Source organism: Drosophila subobscura, chromosome U (assembly GCF_008121235.1).
Source record: "Drosophila subobscura isolate 14011-0131.10 chromosome U, UCBerk_Dsub_1.0, whole genome shotgun sequence".
NCBI lineage: Eukaryota > Metazoa > Arthropoda > Insecta > Diptera > Drosophilidae > Drosophila > Drosophila subobscura.
The window spans coordinates 25603003-25613778 of NC_048534.1; the positions used below are offsets into that span (position 1 = coordinate 25603003).

The window sequence follows — 10776 nt, forward strand, 5'->3', positions numbered from 1 at the left end:
GCATGTGTCCCGCCCTCTAGGCAATTTTCTTATGCTCCTTTTTCTCTTCCAGGACTATGCGGAATCCCGCGCTGAGGCCTCACAGCTCGAGGAACGTTTGCAGCTAATCTCCGAGCAGCTGCAGTCCGAGCTGCAGGCGGAGCGCTCCTCCTCGAGCGATCTGCACACAAAGCTCAGCAAGTTCAGCGAAGAAATGGCCAGCGGGCAGAAGGAGCTGACCAGCAAAGCGGATGCCTGGAGCCAGGAGATGCTGCAGAAGGAGCGCGAGATACAGGACCTCCGCCAGCAGCTGCACACGAGTCAGGAGGCGCTGGCCAAGCTGCAGGCGCAGGCGGAGCAAAGGGAGGCAGCCCTCGAAGAGGCCAAGAAGCTGTTGCAGGATGAACTGTCCAGGGTGCGGGAGGAACTGTCCAAGCTGCGTGCGGACCAACAGCAGCTAAGCAGCGGCACACAGGAGACCATCAGGGAACTACAGGAGCGTCTCGAAATCACCAACGCGGATCTCCAGCACAAGGAGAAAATGGCCGTGGAGGATGCACAAAAGATAAGCGATCTAAAGACCCTCGTGGAGGCCATTCAAGTGGCCAATGCGAACATATCCGAGACGAATGCGGAGCTGTCCACTGTGCTGGAGGTGCTGCAAGCAGAGAAGAGCGAAACGAATCACATATTCGAGCTGTTTGAGATGGAGGCGGACATGAATGCCGAACGTTTGATCGAGAAACTAACAGGCATGAAGGAGGAGCTGAAGGAAACGCACCAGCAGCACGAGGAGAGGCAGAGACGTTGCCAGGAGCTGGAACTGCAGCTGTCGGAACTCCAACAAAGCGATGATCAGCTGCAGTCCGCCTCCCAGGCAGCCACAGAGCAGCTGCGGGAGCTCCAACATGCCCAAACAGAGCTGCAGGCAGCTCTCGAGCAAAAGGATAAACTCAACGCAGAGCTGGAGACGAAAATACAGGAATCCCTTGCACAGTTGAACGCTCAAAGGAGCTCCATTGGGGAGCTGCAAGCGCAACTAGAAAAGGATCAGCAGGCGCTGAGCAAGTTCCAAGCGGATGTAGTCAAGTCTGTGGAGGCACTGCAGCAGGTGCAGCAGGCCAATGAGGAGATGAGCGGAAAGCTGGCAGCGAGGGAGCAAGAAGTGAAGGATTTGGAGGGTAAATTAGCTGCAGCTGACTTACAGTTGGACAGCAAACAGGCTGCGTACAAGGAACTGCAGGAGAGAGTCGCAGAGAAGCTGGAAAAGGAGCAGTGGGAGAGCCAGGCCAGCACAGAGCAGCTGAAACGGGCTCAGGGAGAGCTGCAAAAAGCCCAGGGAGAGCTGGAAGAAGTCAAGAAAGAGCTGCAAAAAGCCCAGGGAGAACATCAAAGAGCCAGTGGAGAGCTGCAAGGTGCCAACGGACTGCTGCAACAAGCCAAGGAGGAGCTGCAAAAAGCCTTAAACAATAAACAAAACGAAGTCGGAGCTTTGCAGGTAGCACTCGAGGAAACCAGAACCCAGTTGGGCAGCCAAAGCGTAGCGCTCAACGCGCTCCAAGACAAGCTGGAGCAGGCACAGCTGAAGGAGCGAAGTGTCCAAGAGGAGGCCCACAAATCCGCTGAGCAACTGCGCCAACTGCAACAGGCCAACGAGTCGATGCAAGTATCCCTCCAGCAAAAGCAGAACCTCCTCGAAAAGGGCAACGAGTTCGATGCGCAGCTCGCGGAGTACCAGAAAGTCATCGATGAGATGGATGAAGCGGCCAAAAAGAAGGCTCTAGAGCTGGCAGAGCTGCAGCAAAGAGTCCACGAACTGGAGGCAGCGCTGCACCAAGCCAAGGAGCAGCAAAAGACAGCGAGCCTGGAGTCCAAGCAGCTGCGTCGCCATCTGGAAACCATCGAAGGTGAAAAGTCGCGCGAGATTGTGTCGCTGCGAGCGCAGGTTAATGGCGCCTCACCCAGGGTCTTGGTAGGGGATAATCCCGAGGTGGGTTTGGATTTTGGAGAGCACAGAAAAACGAGATTAATTGTTACATTTTTTCAGTCCCTGGACACGGAGACAACAGCGGCCAAAATTAATTTCCTAAACTCCATTATTTCGGATATGCAGCAGAAAAATGATGCGCTAAAGGCCAAGGTGCAGACGCTGGAAATGCTGCCCATGGATTTCACCAAGTGAGTGTGACAGTAGCTTGATCCTTGATCTATTCTATAAGGAATTATGCTCTAGACCCCACGCCTTTGATATGCTGACAAAGCGCAAGCCCGCGCCCCGTCTGTTTTGCGATATTTGTGATGAATTCGATAAGCACGAGACGGAAGATTGTCCGCTGCAGGCGGGCGATGATCGCGATGACTCGCCGCCGCCGCTGGCCAGCGAAAGAAACAATAATGAACAGAAGGAACGAAAGCTGCCGGCGCCACGGAAATATTGCGAAAACTGCGAGGGTGAGTGGCTGCCACAAAGGAAAGATTTTCTTCAATGCAAATTTGTCCTTCTGCCTTCCAGCCTTTGGACACGACACCAGCGAGTGCGAAGTGGATGATACCTATTAGTTATAGAACAAGTTAACAATAATTCTTCATTTACTTGTTTATCGATGGCGAAAACTTTTACCTCAGCAGCAGCAGCAGCAGCGCCAAAGTCCTCGCTCCTGACGCCTGGCTCCTGGCTAACATTCTCTTTTCTATTTATTTTGTGTTGTTTTTTGCGTTTTTTATCCAAATTTTAATTTGTTTATATTTATTCTGTAAACCATATGCCACGCTTAGTGCAAAAATCACTTTGGTTGTTTCGTCAATATTTTGTTCGAGTGTATAAATAAATTATTTTCATTGTGGAAAAACAGACTGTCGACATTTTATTGGTGTATTTTTATTCCTTTTTGTAAAATTCCCAAAAACTGCTACAACTAATCGCCGCCTTCCTTTTTCTCTTTGATGGCATCCTGGAAGAGAATTTAGATGATTATTAATATTAATATTCGATGCATAGATGTATAGGGGAAGTATAGGAAATAATCTGAATTTGTTTATTTTGTATGGAATTATAGGAGCAGAAAAATTGGAGGAATCAATAAGTGCATTGAAGAATTATCTGCAATGCTTATTTGGGCGGTATACAAGTGCTTAAATGTTGCATCAAAGAGTTAACTGATATTATCTTGGAACTGACTTTTATAAAAAAATTGTGCCCGAACTTTTGGCCGTGAAGGATTGCATGTAGAAGAATTATTTAAACAATATCCTGACTAAATTTGTGGCCCTTATCACGCGCTGAAGTGAACTAGGTATTCAAAACAAATTTTAATTGCAAAAAAAATGGGCTTTAAACGGTCATGTGCTAAGGTACTGAATTGCAGAGGTATGTCATTTGGTAGCTGCATTATTTGTTGACTGTAATAACTAAGTAGAGCCCACAATACATAGCAGAGCTGCCTAAAAACGTGGCACGCAAATTGCAGAATATTTTAGGACTCTAGCTTGAAGAAGCATAAATTCGCGTTTCCCCTATGCCACCACTTAACTCCACGAACATCGACTGTACTTCAATAGAATACTCCAAAAGTGCACTTTCTCAAAGGTTAAATCCATTAGAGCAGTCGGTTTCCCACTTTTTCAGACACTGTAGGCAGGTCTCTTGGAAACAAAAGACTTGTGTTTCTTGGCTTTTCTCAGAGACATTTTAGACTTGTCGGAAACTGGGAGAGGGTTTCATTCTAGCCGCCAAATGAGACTCTCCTTAAACTGCCGAATATAACTGTCCTTAAACCGCAATACATTTCACAACGTCCAAAACCATTGATAAATGGTTTGATGACTTGACCTGCATTGACCTGCTATTAGATTAGTACTTCTATAAACGGAAAATCCATTTAAAATAGTACAGCTTATGCACTGCAAAAAAGCTGCAATGCTGGTCGTACAAACACCTTCCAAAATTAAGATTAACAGTTCAACTCGACTGTTGACCCTGAGAAGCAGCACAGCCTTTAAAAGCCTTCTCAAGCCGCGTGTTCCTGCTCAAACACCGACTTTATTACAATCTCTAAAAATTCCTCCATAAACTCACTTTGAAACGCTCCTCAAACAGGGAGAGCTCGGCTAGCAGATCGGTGATGGCATTCATAAAAGCTTCTTGCGGCGAATATTCGGCTGTGGTCTGAATGCGTATGACGAACTTGTGCTCCAGCGGATGAGGCACCTTGTAGCCGGCAAACAGCACATTGGGATCCTTCAGCAACTGGCTGTAAAATGCAATTTATAATGTTATCATAATGTAAAACAATAGAGAAACGCTATACCGACTTGCGGATCATGTTGCCCAGAGTGTGATCCTCCTTGTTGATGGTGAAAATCGCTGCATTTGTCACTTTTGTGTCCAGCTCTTTGATGATTCTGCCGGCAACAACAAAGAACGAAATGAGTTACAGGTGTTCCTGCATTGAATACCCAAAGTTACTCACTTTTTCTCGCCCTCGTACAGTAGGAATGATTCGAATGTGGGTGGCGCATTCATTTTAAGTTCGTTTTTATGTAGTTTTTAGCAAAAATATGTAATAATTGTAAATTGGTTTACGAAAACGAAGCCAAAGTATAGACAGTCACCAAAAACACAAAAAATACCAGAAATAGCGCAATGTTTCTTCGACTATTTCAGCGTAAGTATTCGTGGTCACACTAAAACAGCGCAAGATGACTTATCGCACCAAACAATAGATATTGCTCACTTTGAGCACGCAGAAATGAGTACTGGACTCTAATTGGTAATTATGATGGAAAATCGAAAACCAGTTGACTACAATTGGAAAAAGCCCATACCGTTTTACTTCAATTTGGAAAATCTCAGTAAGATTGCCAACAACCCACATTGGGAAATTTATAATCGTCAAGCGGCACTTTTTCCCGCGGTTTTTTGGCCACAAAATAATATCATAAAACGGTTACACTATTTTCGAACAAACAAAAAAAATTCACCCACGGCAACCAGCGATAAGGTTTTTTTCTACTTTTATAACAAAACACAAAACCCACAAGACGGCAGACAACAACCAGCGGGCCAACAGCCAAGAGATGACCGAACTGCGCAACGACATGGACAGCGATCTGGACCAGAACTACTCGCTGAACAGCAACGCAGATCCCAAGAACATGCAGGAGCTGACCATTTACGTGAGTAATCGTAGCTCCAACACGTAGCGTAGAGACAATAGATAAGTGCACCCAGTAAATGCGCGCTTCCCTCCCCACCCTTCTATCAGGTGCAAAATCTGTTGCAGAATGTGCAGGACAAGTTCCAGACGATGTCGGATCAGATAATTACACGCATCGACGACATGGGCAATCGCATTGATGATCTGGAGAAGAGCATTGCGGATCTGATGAATCAGGCTGGGATTGAGGGGCAGATACCGGAGAAATGAGACGACCGAAGCTAGGCGTGGCCAACGCCCACTCCCTATCACGCTTGTCACCCGGCCACGCCCATATCAAATACATCGAAGAACGGCACATAACACAACAGGAACAGCGGCAGACAACACTCCAGGAACTCATCGTCATACAACACACCTGGAACACATCGCCACACAACGCTACTCGGGCGCTGTTCCACACTCTTCAGACACCGTTACACCACTCCACGAGGCAAGACAAATCAAATTTACAATTCAAAGGCTCTCACAATTCATTTAAAATATCCTCCCAAACACCCCCCACACACACAAATTGCTCTCAAAGATTTGCTCATCCAATTTATTGCATAGTTTTAAGTTGTTCCCCTCCCCCCACGCACCCCGCAGGAAGATCATAATTTAAGTAAAGTAAATCATGGGCAAGGGCTTGTCTTGGAGCTATGCCATTTAGTTTCTATTTTTAAATTATACATTTATTAAAAAAATCGCGAATTGTAAGCACCCAACGATGCTCTCAAACGGTTGGCTTCGATTTAACAACGGTTACCAGGCGACCGGCGCTACTTCTGCCGCGTCCTGCACGCCGTCGCTTCACCTGCTGGATAGGGTTGCAGAGTGGGGGTTCCACTTGATTAGTTTGGGTGCATTCAATTCCACATTTCTTGTTTATTTGTGGTAAATAATGGCAGCGTACTATGACTCTAGCGAGCAATATGCAAATGACTTGTTCTAGTTCTAATGATTGGTGTTTGATTAGTTTGTGGTGCTAGTGCTGTGGCACTTGGAATTGCTTCTGCAGTCTTACATGCGTAGCAGCCACGGCCTTGAAGGGATGTTTAACGCTTTGGCGTATGGGTTTCAGGGGTGCCATCGAAGGGTTGGACATCTCTTTGCTGCTGCTGGCTCTTGGCTTCACACCAAACACATTCTCTCTGGGTGCAGGCGGTGCATCTGGGGCAGCGGGCTCGCGTTCATCGTCCGAGGCGCTGCCAGTTTCCTCTTCCTCATCATCCTCGCCGCTTTGTTCAGTTTCCTAGAAACAGAAGGTGAGAAGTAAGTAAAGAAAAGTCTCATAAAAGCTCAGCAGTCCGCACCTCTTCATCATCATCGTCTTCGTCCACCTCCTCGTCCTCCTGCTCATCAGTCTCCTGCTCTTGCTGCTCCTCGCCCTTGTTGCCATGTGCTATACCCGCGCCCGCCAGATTCTTGCTGCTTCTGGACAACTTCTGATGCCGCTTCAGTGGACTGACCAGCTGCTCGTGATCCAGACTATCCATGGACTGCGAGCGTAGACCCTTCTTCAGTGTTCCCTTGCGCGTTGTGGGCTCCTCTTTAGTTTTCATTAGCTTCTGAAACTCCAGGTAATCGTCGCGCTCATCGATGCTGCCAATGTCATAGTAGCTGGCGCTGAGCACCTCCAGCGCTTTGGTGTGCTGCTTCATCGAGATGAGTATAAAGTCGCCGAGTAGCTGTTTAATATCGCGCAGCTTCCGCTGCTCAAAGCTGCCAATAATGTCATCAATTTCTTTGTTTGTGCGCGCCACCTCTAGCTTGGCCTTGAAGAGCTCCGAATCAGCGGCGCTCTGTGAGGAGAATTTTGTGTTTATTTCTTAGTTTATTTTTGTTTGGAGTCTACGCACATTGTTGGCTGCAAACTTGGACTTGATCTCCAGCATTTGACGTTGGCGCAGCACCTCCTTGTCCCGGGCAATGACCGCCTGACGCAGATTATCGCGCGTGGATTTGCAGAGCTGCTCAAACTGTGACATTTCATTGACAATCTGTGGGGGGAATGTAGATCGGGTTAGGCTAAGAAATAAGCTCCTGAATATGGCGTACCTTGTGCTCCAGTCGGTGCACATTAATGTCCATGTAATCGCCCATTATGGTCACTGCATTGGTGAAACTTTTGAGGCCCGTGGAGAGACTTTCGTTGATTTCCTCGTCATCCGCATAGCCCTTGACGCCCTTTGCCAGCTCATCGTACGAGTCGCGGTATCTAACATGGAAAATATAACATGTATTCCCATTCCCTGTTATTGCTTTCACTTACTTGGCCATTTTCCGCGTTACCAAAGCAAATGCCGAACATATTTCCATGAGGTGGCGTTCTGTCAGCGTTATGCGCTCATTAATAACCTTTATGCGGTCGTCTTTGGTGTTTAAAAACGATAATTTACCACGGCGAAACATTTTCTTAGAGTTTTGCGTTAAAATTCTTATCTTTGTTACTTGTTAACTGCTATTTATTATTTTTTGAGATGTCAAAAACAAAACAAAACCGTCGCCAGGGCAACGCAGGGCTGGGCAGTTTTTAGTGCGACTAAGCAATGAGTCTCACAATTTAGGCAACAGATGGCTATCCAGATTGGGTCGTCAGGTGGCGCTTATTAGAATTTCAAATTTTGCTAGTCTGCTGCCGACTAATTTTTGGCAATTTTATGAACTTTGGCGCCAGTCTTACCAAATGGTGCTGTGGTAGGCCGGGAAGGGCGTGTGTGGTCTGTTCCAGTGCGTTTTACCATCCAAGCCTAGCCTCACTGTTTCCTTTCAAAAGCCAGCACTCGAAATCAAAATTATTAAAAAATTTTCTCAATATAATTTATTCTATCAAATAATTCTATAAATATTTGTTGTATTTGGAGCGTAAAATCTTGCTCTCATTTCCCGCACACACATTCTCAAGGTCAAGAGCGCCATATCATAAATTGTGGGTAGTCTCCCTGACATGTTGCTATATTTAAACCTGAGAGAAGTGAATTTATATCCATGAGAAATACAGAGGGAAAATCCAGAGTGCCTAAGACAACGTCATTACTGCTATTGTACCTAAACCAAAAACCGATTCAATTTCTTTTTCATTCAAAAGCCTTGACAACAATTTGTCAATGTTGTCAGACCGAAGATCTTATTTTGGGTTTTTTTTCGCAACCACAAAAATGTCGTCTTAACAATATGCACAAAAATGGTAATTAATTTTAAATGCTTTTTCTCACTGAAAGGCAAGATGCATTCAAACCAGTTAACACGAGAATACTCGGGCTAAAACAGATTTTAAAAAAACAACAACAACAGAAAGTGCAGTTTAAAGAGAATCCGGTTCGGGCTCTGCAATGGGAATTACAAGTTCTAGAAGATAAAGAGGAGGAGCAGGCGCTACAGCTGAGGCAAAACAAGATCTTAATCTGGCAGAAGAACTATAAAAGAGAACGGGGAGAGGTGGAGATGGAAGAGCCACTGCTTCGTAGCGGATCTAAAGCGTTCATTGTCACTCCAGGAACGTACCTTAGCTTGGCGCGCGTTCCTTGTCGTCTCCGTCTCTGTCGGCGCACTGCTTTGAATTTTTAATTTTTGTTTGTTTGGTCAAGGGATGACCCACACACAGTCCATGTCTCCCCGGCGACGACATTCACTTTTGCCTGCCCCACGCCACTTACGTGTCAATGCATTCAACGCATTTTTTATTCATTTTCTGCTACCCTTTTGGGTAGGAGGTATGCCCGGGGGTATGCCCGAGCCGTGAGTAAATTTTCTGAATGGAATAGAAACATCTGCAATATTTGTCGGTATTTTTCCCGCTGCTCTAAGTTTTTAAACCAAATCAATAAAACAATCGAACAAATTACTCAATTTTTCATACATACCGGTTTTTTTTGAAGCTTTTTTGCCTAATATTAATATTTATTCTTTATGTTGTTCTTAAAAAGAAACAAATAAAATTATTATTTTATTTTGTTTAAAATTTGTTTAAAATCTTAAATTTGTAAAATTTTGAGTCCACGGTCCCTGCAGTTTTCATATTTTTCTTCAACTTTTGTTGATTAAATTGAATTGCAGTCTTACCCGCGAGTCATCTATTAGTCTATCATCTTTCTCTACCATTCTTTCAGAAGACTTCTCCGGTCGATCTTGCCACCGCCTTCTTTCTCATCGCAGCGCTCGCTGCGTGCCTTGGTATAAATGAAGCCAAATCCGTACGCATTCGTTTAGTCCGAAATCTCTCACAAGAGTCGGCGCACGGCAAAGATCGCGAGTGAGTGTTCCCAAAAAAAAAAAACGACGTCTTCGAACAACCTACAGAAATAACTGTATGACAACCGAAGAAGCAACAACAACAATAAAAGTTTATGCAAATTTTGCGAGTCCGGTATGTGTGTTGTGTCTGTGCGATTTCCGCTAAGCTAAAAAAAAATGTTTATAAACAATCTGTTAGAAATAAACTTTTGAAGAAATTGTTTTGCAAAGTTGCATTAAGCTGTGCTAAAAATTGTGTGTGGCCATAACACGTGTGCGCTAAAGTTTATATGGCGGTAAAAAGTTTAAAAAGTTAAAAAAAAAAAATCAAAAATGATATCAAAATAAGAAAATTGAAGGAAATTTGCCAAATTGCTGAAAAATTTACTTAGAATAGAATGTAAATTACATAAATTAATGGATTAAAAATAGTAAAGTTGAAGAAATTATTACTTAATTATTTAAAGACCTTGAAAAATGTTAATTTGCGTTTGAAAATGGTTTGACCTTAACTGAAATTTACGAGAATTAAAAGTTAATAGAGGTAGAGCATTAGAGAGGATATAACAAAGAAAAAATGCTGAGCGAAGTTTTTACCATAAAAAAAATAGCTTAAAACGAATTAGTTCGAAAGTTCAATTCTCGAGAATGTCAAAAATACCGACGAACTCCGTAAAAAAGTTAAGAAATATAAGCAGATTGTTAAGAATTCTAAGAAACTACTGATTAAGTCAGTAATTGTCACAACTAGTCATCCGCTATCTAAGCTCTTCCCTTTAAACAACTCCTCATAAAATAGATGATCTTTGGTATTAACGTAAGGCTCAGTCGTGACTAGCTACATTTAGGCGTGATTGTTTTAACTATAGAAAATTAATAAGTGCTTTATCAAATGAATTTAATTATAGAGAAGAGCCAGCCCAGTCCCCTGAGTAGCTTCAAGCTTCGCTTTCAGTTTAATAAGAATCAATAGTGTTCTAATAAGATCAATTAGCAGGAACGAGAGAGTGCCGCCAAGACAGTGTTGTACACAATTTGTTGGCCGGCCATTTGCAGCAATTCATATGCGCGATATACAGTTGCTTACATTTTCATTGTTAGTGTCATACAAGCTTCAAAACACTCTCTCTCTCTCTATGGGTGGCATAAACAAACGAGATTTGCTTACACAATCGACAACCTTGAACTCTATACGAAGCACGGCCAACAGGTGATTTAGCTATTCAACAAATTGAAATAATTTCCAGCCGCCACTAAACAGTCAGCGATTGAAGTTAAATCAAAATACGAATGGGCTGTAAAGCGGAGAGGAGAAAATGCGACTACAAGTACTCGCACTCATTGACAAGTACAGGGACATGCATAG

General features: G+C 44.1%; 4 protein-coding genes across 18 annotated transcripts in view; 2 read left to right on the forward strand and 2 right to left on the reverse strand.

Moving 5' to 3' along the window:
• The window catches only part of LOC117900897 (restin homolog), a 30814-nt gene extending 28144 nt beyond the window's left edge, over positions 1-2670 (forward strand). For 4 of the 13 annotated variants that reach the window (XM_034811430.1, XM_034811434.1, XM_034811440.1 and 1 more), the window contains 4 exons: positions 53-1969; positions 2027-2157; positions 2213-2430; positions 2492-2665. In XM_034811430.1, the coding sequence (XP_034667321.1) occupies positions 53-1969; positions 2027-2157; positions 2213-2430; positions 2492-2538 (2313 nt within the window). In that variant the 3' untranslated portion in view covers positions 2539-2665. Of the gene's footprint in view, positions 1-52; positions 1970-2026; positions 2158-2212; positions 2431-2491 lie in introns of all 13 variants that reach the window. The other 9 variants (XM_034811438.1, XM_034811431.1, XM_034811439.1 and 6 more) reach the window with 5 other exon arrangements.
• A 194-nt stretch (positions 2671-2864) lies between these two features.
• Positions 2865-4607, reverse strand: LOC117900903 (DNA-directed RNA polymerase II subunit RPB11). The gene is made up of 4 exons (XM_034811462.1): positions 4449-4607; positions 4291-4380; positions 4055-4229; positions 2865-2930 (listed from the first exon to the last, which is right to left on the reverse strand). Exons 1-4 carry the CDS (start codon positions 4499-4501, stop codon positions 2895-2897), a joined length of 354 nt encoding a protein of 117 aa, XP_034667353.1. The 5' UTR covers positions 4502-4607; the 3' UTR covers positions 2865-2894.
• Positions 4608-4952: 345 nt separating this feature from the next.
• Positions 4953-5495, forward strand: LOC117900904 (heat shock factor-binding protein 1). Its single transcript, XM_034811463.1, has 2 exons — positions 4953-5154; positions 5244-5495. The coding sequence occupies exons 1-2, from the start codon at positions 5056-5058 to the stop codon at positions 5403-5405; spliced, it is 261 nt and encodes an 86-aa protein (XP_034667354.1). The 5' UTR covers positions 4953-5055; the 3' UTR covers positions 5406-5495.
• Positions 5496-5851: 356 nt separating this feature from the next.
• On the reverse strand, positions 5852-8713 carry LOC117900902 (protein FAM92A). 3 transcript variants are annotated; one of them, XM_034811461.1, is made up of 7 exons: positions 8682-8713; positions 7450-7549; positions 7236-7395; positions 7037-7177; positions 6491-6979; positions 6202-6429; positions 5852-5994 (listed from the first exon to the last, which is right to left on the reverse strand). In XM_034811461.1, the coding sequence occupies exons 2-7, from the start codon at positions 7494-7496 to the stop codon at positions 5911-5913; spliced, it is 1149 nt and encodes a 382-aa protein (XP_034667352.1). In that variant the 5' UTR covers positions 7497-7549; positions 8682-8713; the 3' UTR covers positions 5852-5910. The 3 variants fall into 3 exon arrangements, with proteins under 3 accessions (XP_034667352.1, XP_034667350.1, XP_034667351.1); XM_034811459.1 differs by lacking the exon at positions 8682-8713 and adding an exon at positions 7861-7960; XM_034811460.1 differs by lacking the exons at positions 5852-5994; positions 8682-8713 and having other exon boundaries at positions 6163-6429; positions 7450-7589.
• Positions 8714-10776: the final 2063 nt, after the last annotated feature.

Excerpts from the sequence above, each read along its gene's own strand:
- LOC117900903 (XM_034811462.1), bottom strand. The coding sequence starts at position 4,501 with ATGAATGCGCCACCCACATTCGAATCATTCCTACTGTACGAGGGCGAG. Across the intron at positions 4,381-4,448 it reads CTGTACGAGGGCGAGAAAAA|AATCATCAAAGAGCTGGACA; the intron begins GTGAGTAACTTT and ends TGTTGCCGGCAG. Across the intron at positions 2,931-4,054 it reads TGTTTGAGGAGCGTTTCAAA|GATGCCATCAAAGAGAAAAA; the intron begins GTGAGTTTATGG and ends ATTCTCTTCCAG.
- LOC117900904 (XM_034811463.1), top strand. The coding sequence starts at position 5,056 with ATGACCGAACTGCGCAACGACATGGACAGCGATCTGGACCAGAACTAC. Across the intron at positions 5,155-5,243 it reads TGCAGGAGCTGACCATTTAC|GTGCAAAATCTGTTGCAGAA; the intron begins GTGAGTAATCGT and ends CCCTTCTATCAG.
- LOC117900902 (XM_034811459.1), bottom strand. The coding sequence starts at position 7,921 with ATGGTAAAACGCACTGGAACAGACCACACACGCCCTTCCCGGCCTACC. Across the intron at positions 7,396-7,449 it reads GTAACGCGGAAAATGGCCAA|ATACCGCGACTCGTACGATG; the intron begins GTAAGTGAAAGC and ends TTTCCATGTTAG. Across the intron at positions 6,980-7,036 it reads CCAAGTTTGCAGCCAACAAT|AGCGCCGCTGATTCGGAGCT; the intron begins GTGCGTAGACTC and ends TTCTCCTCACAG.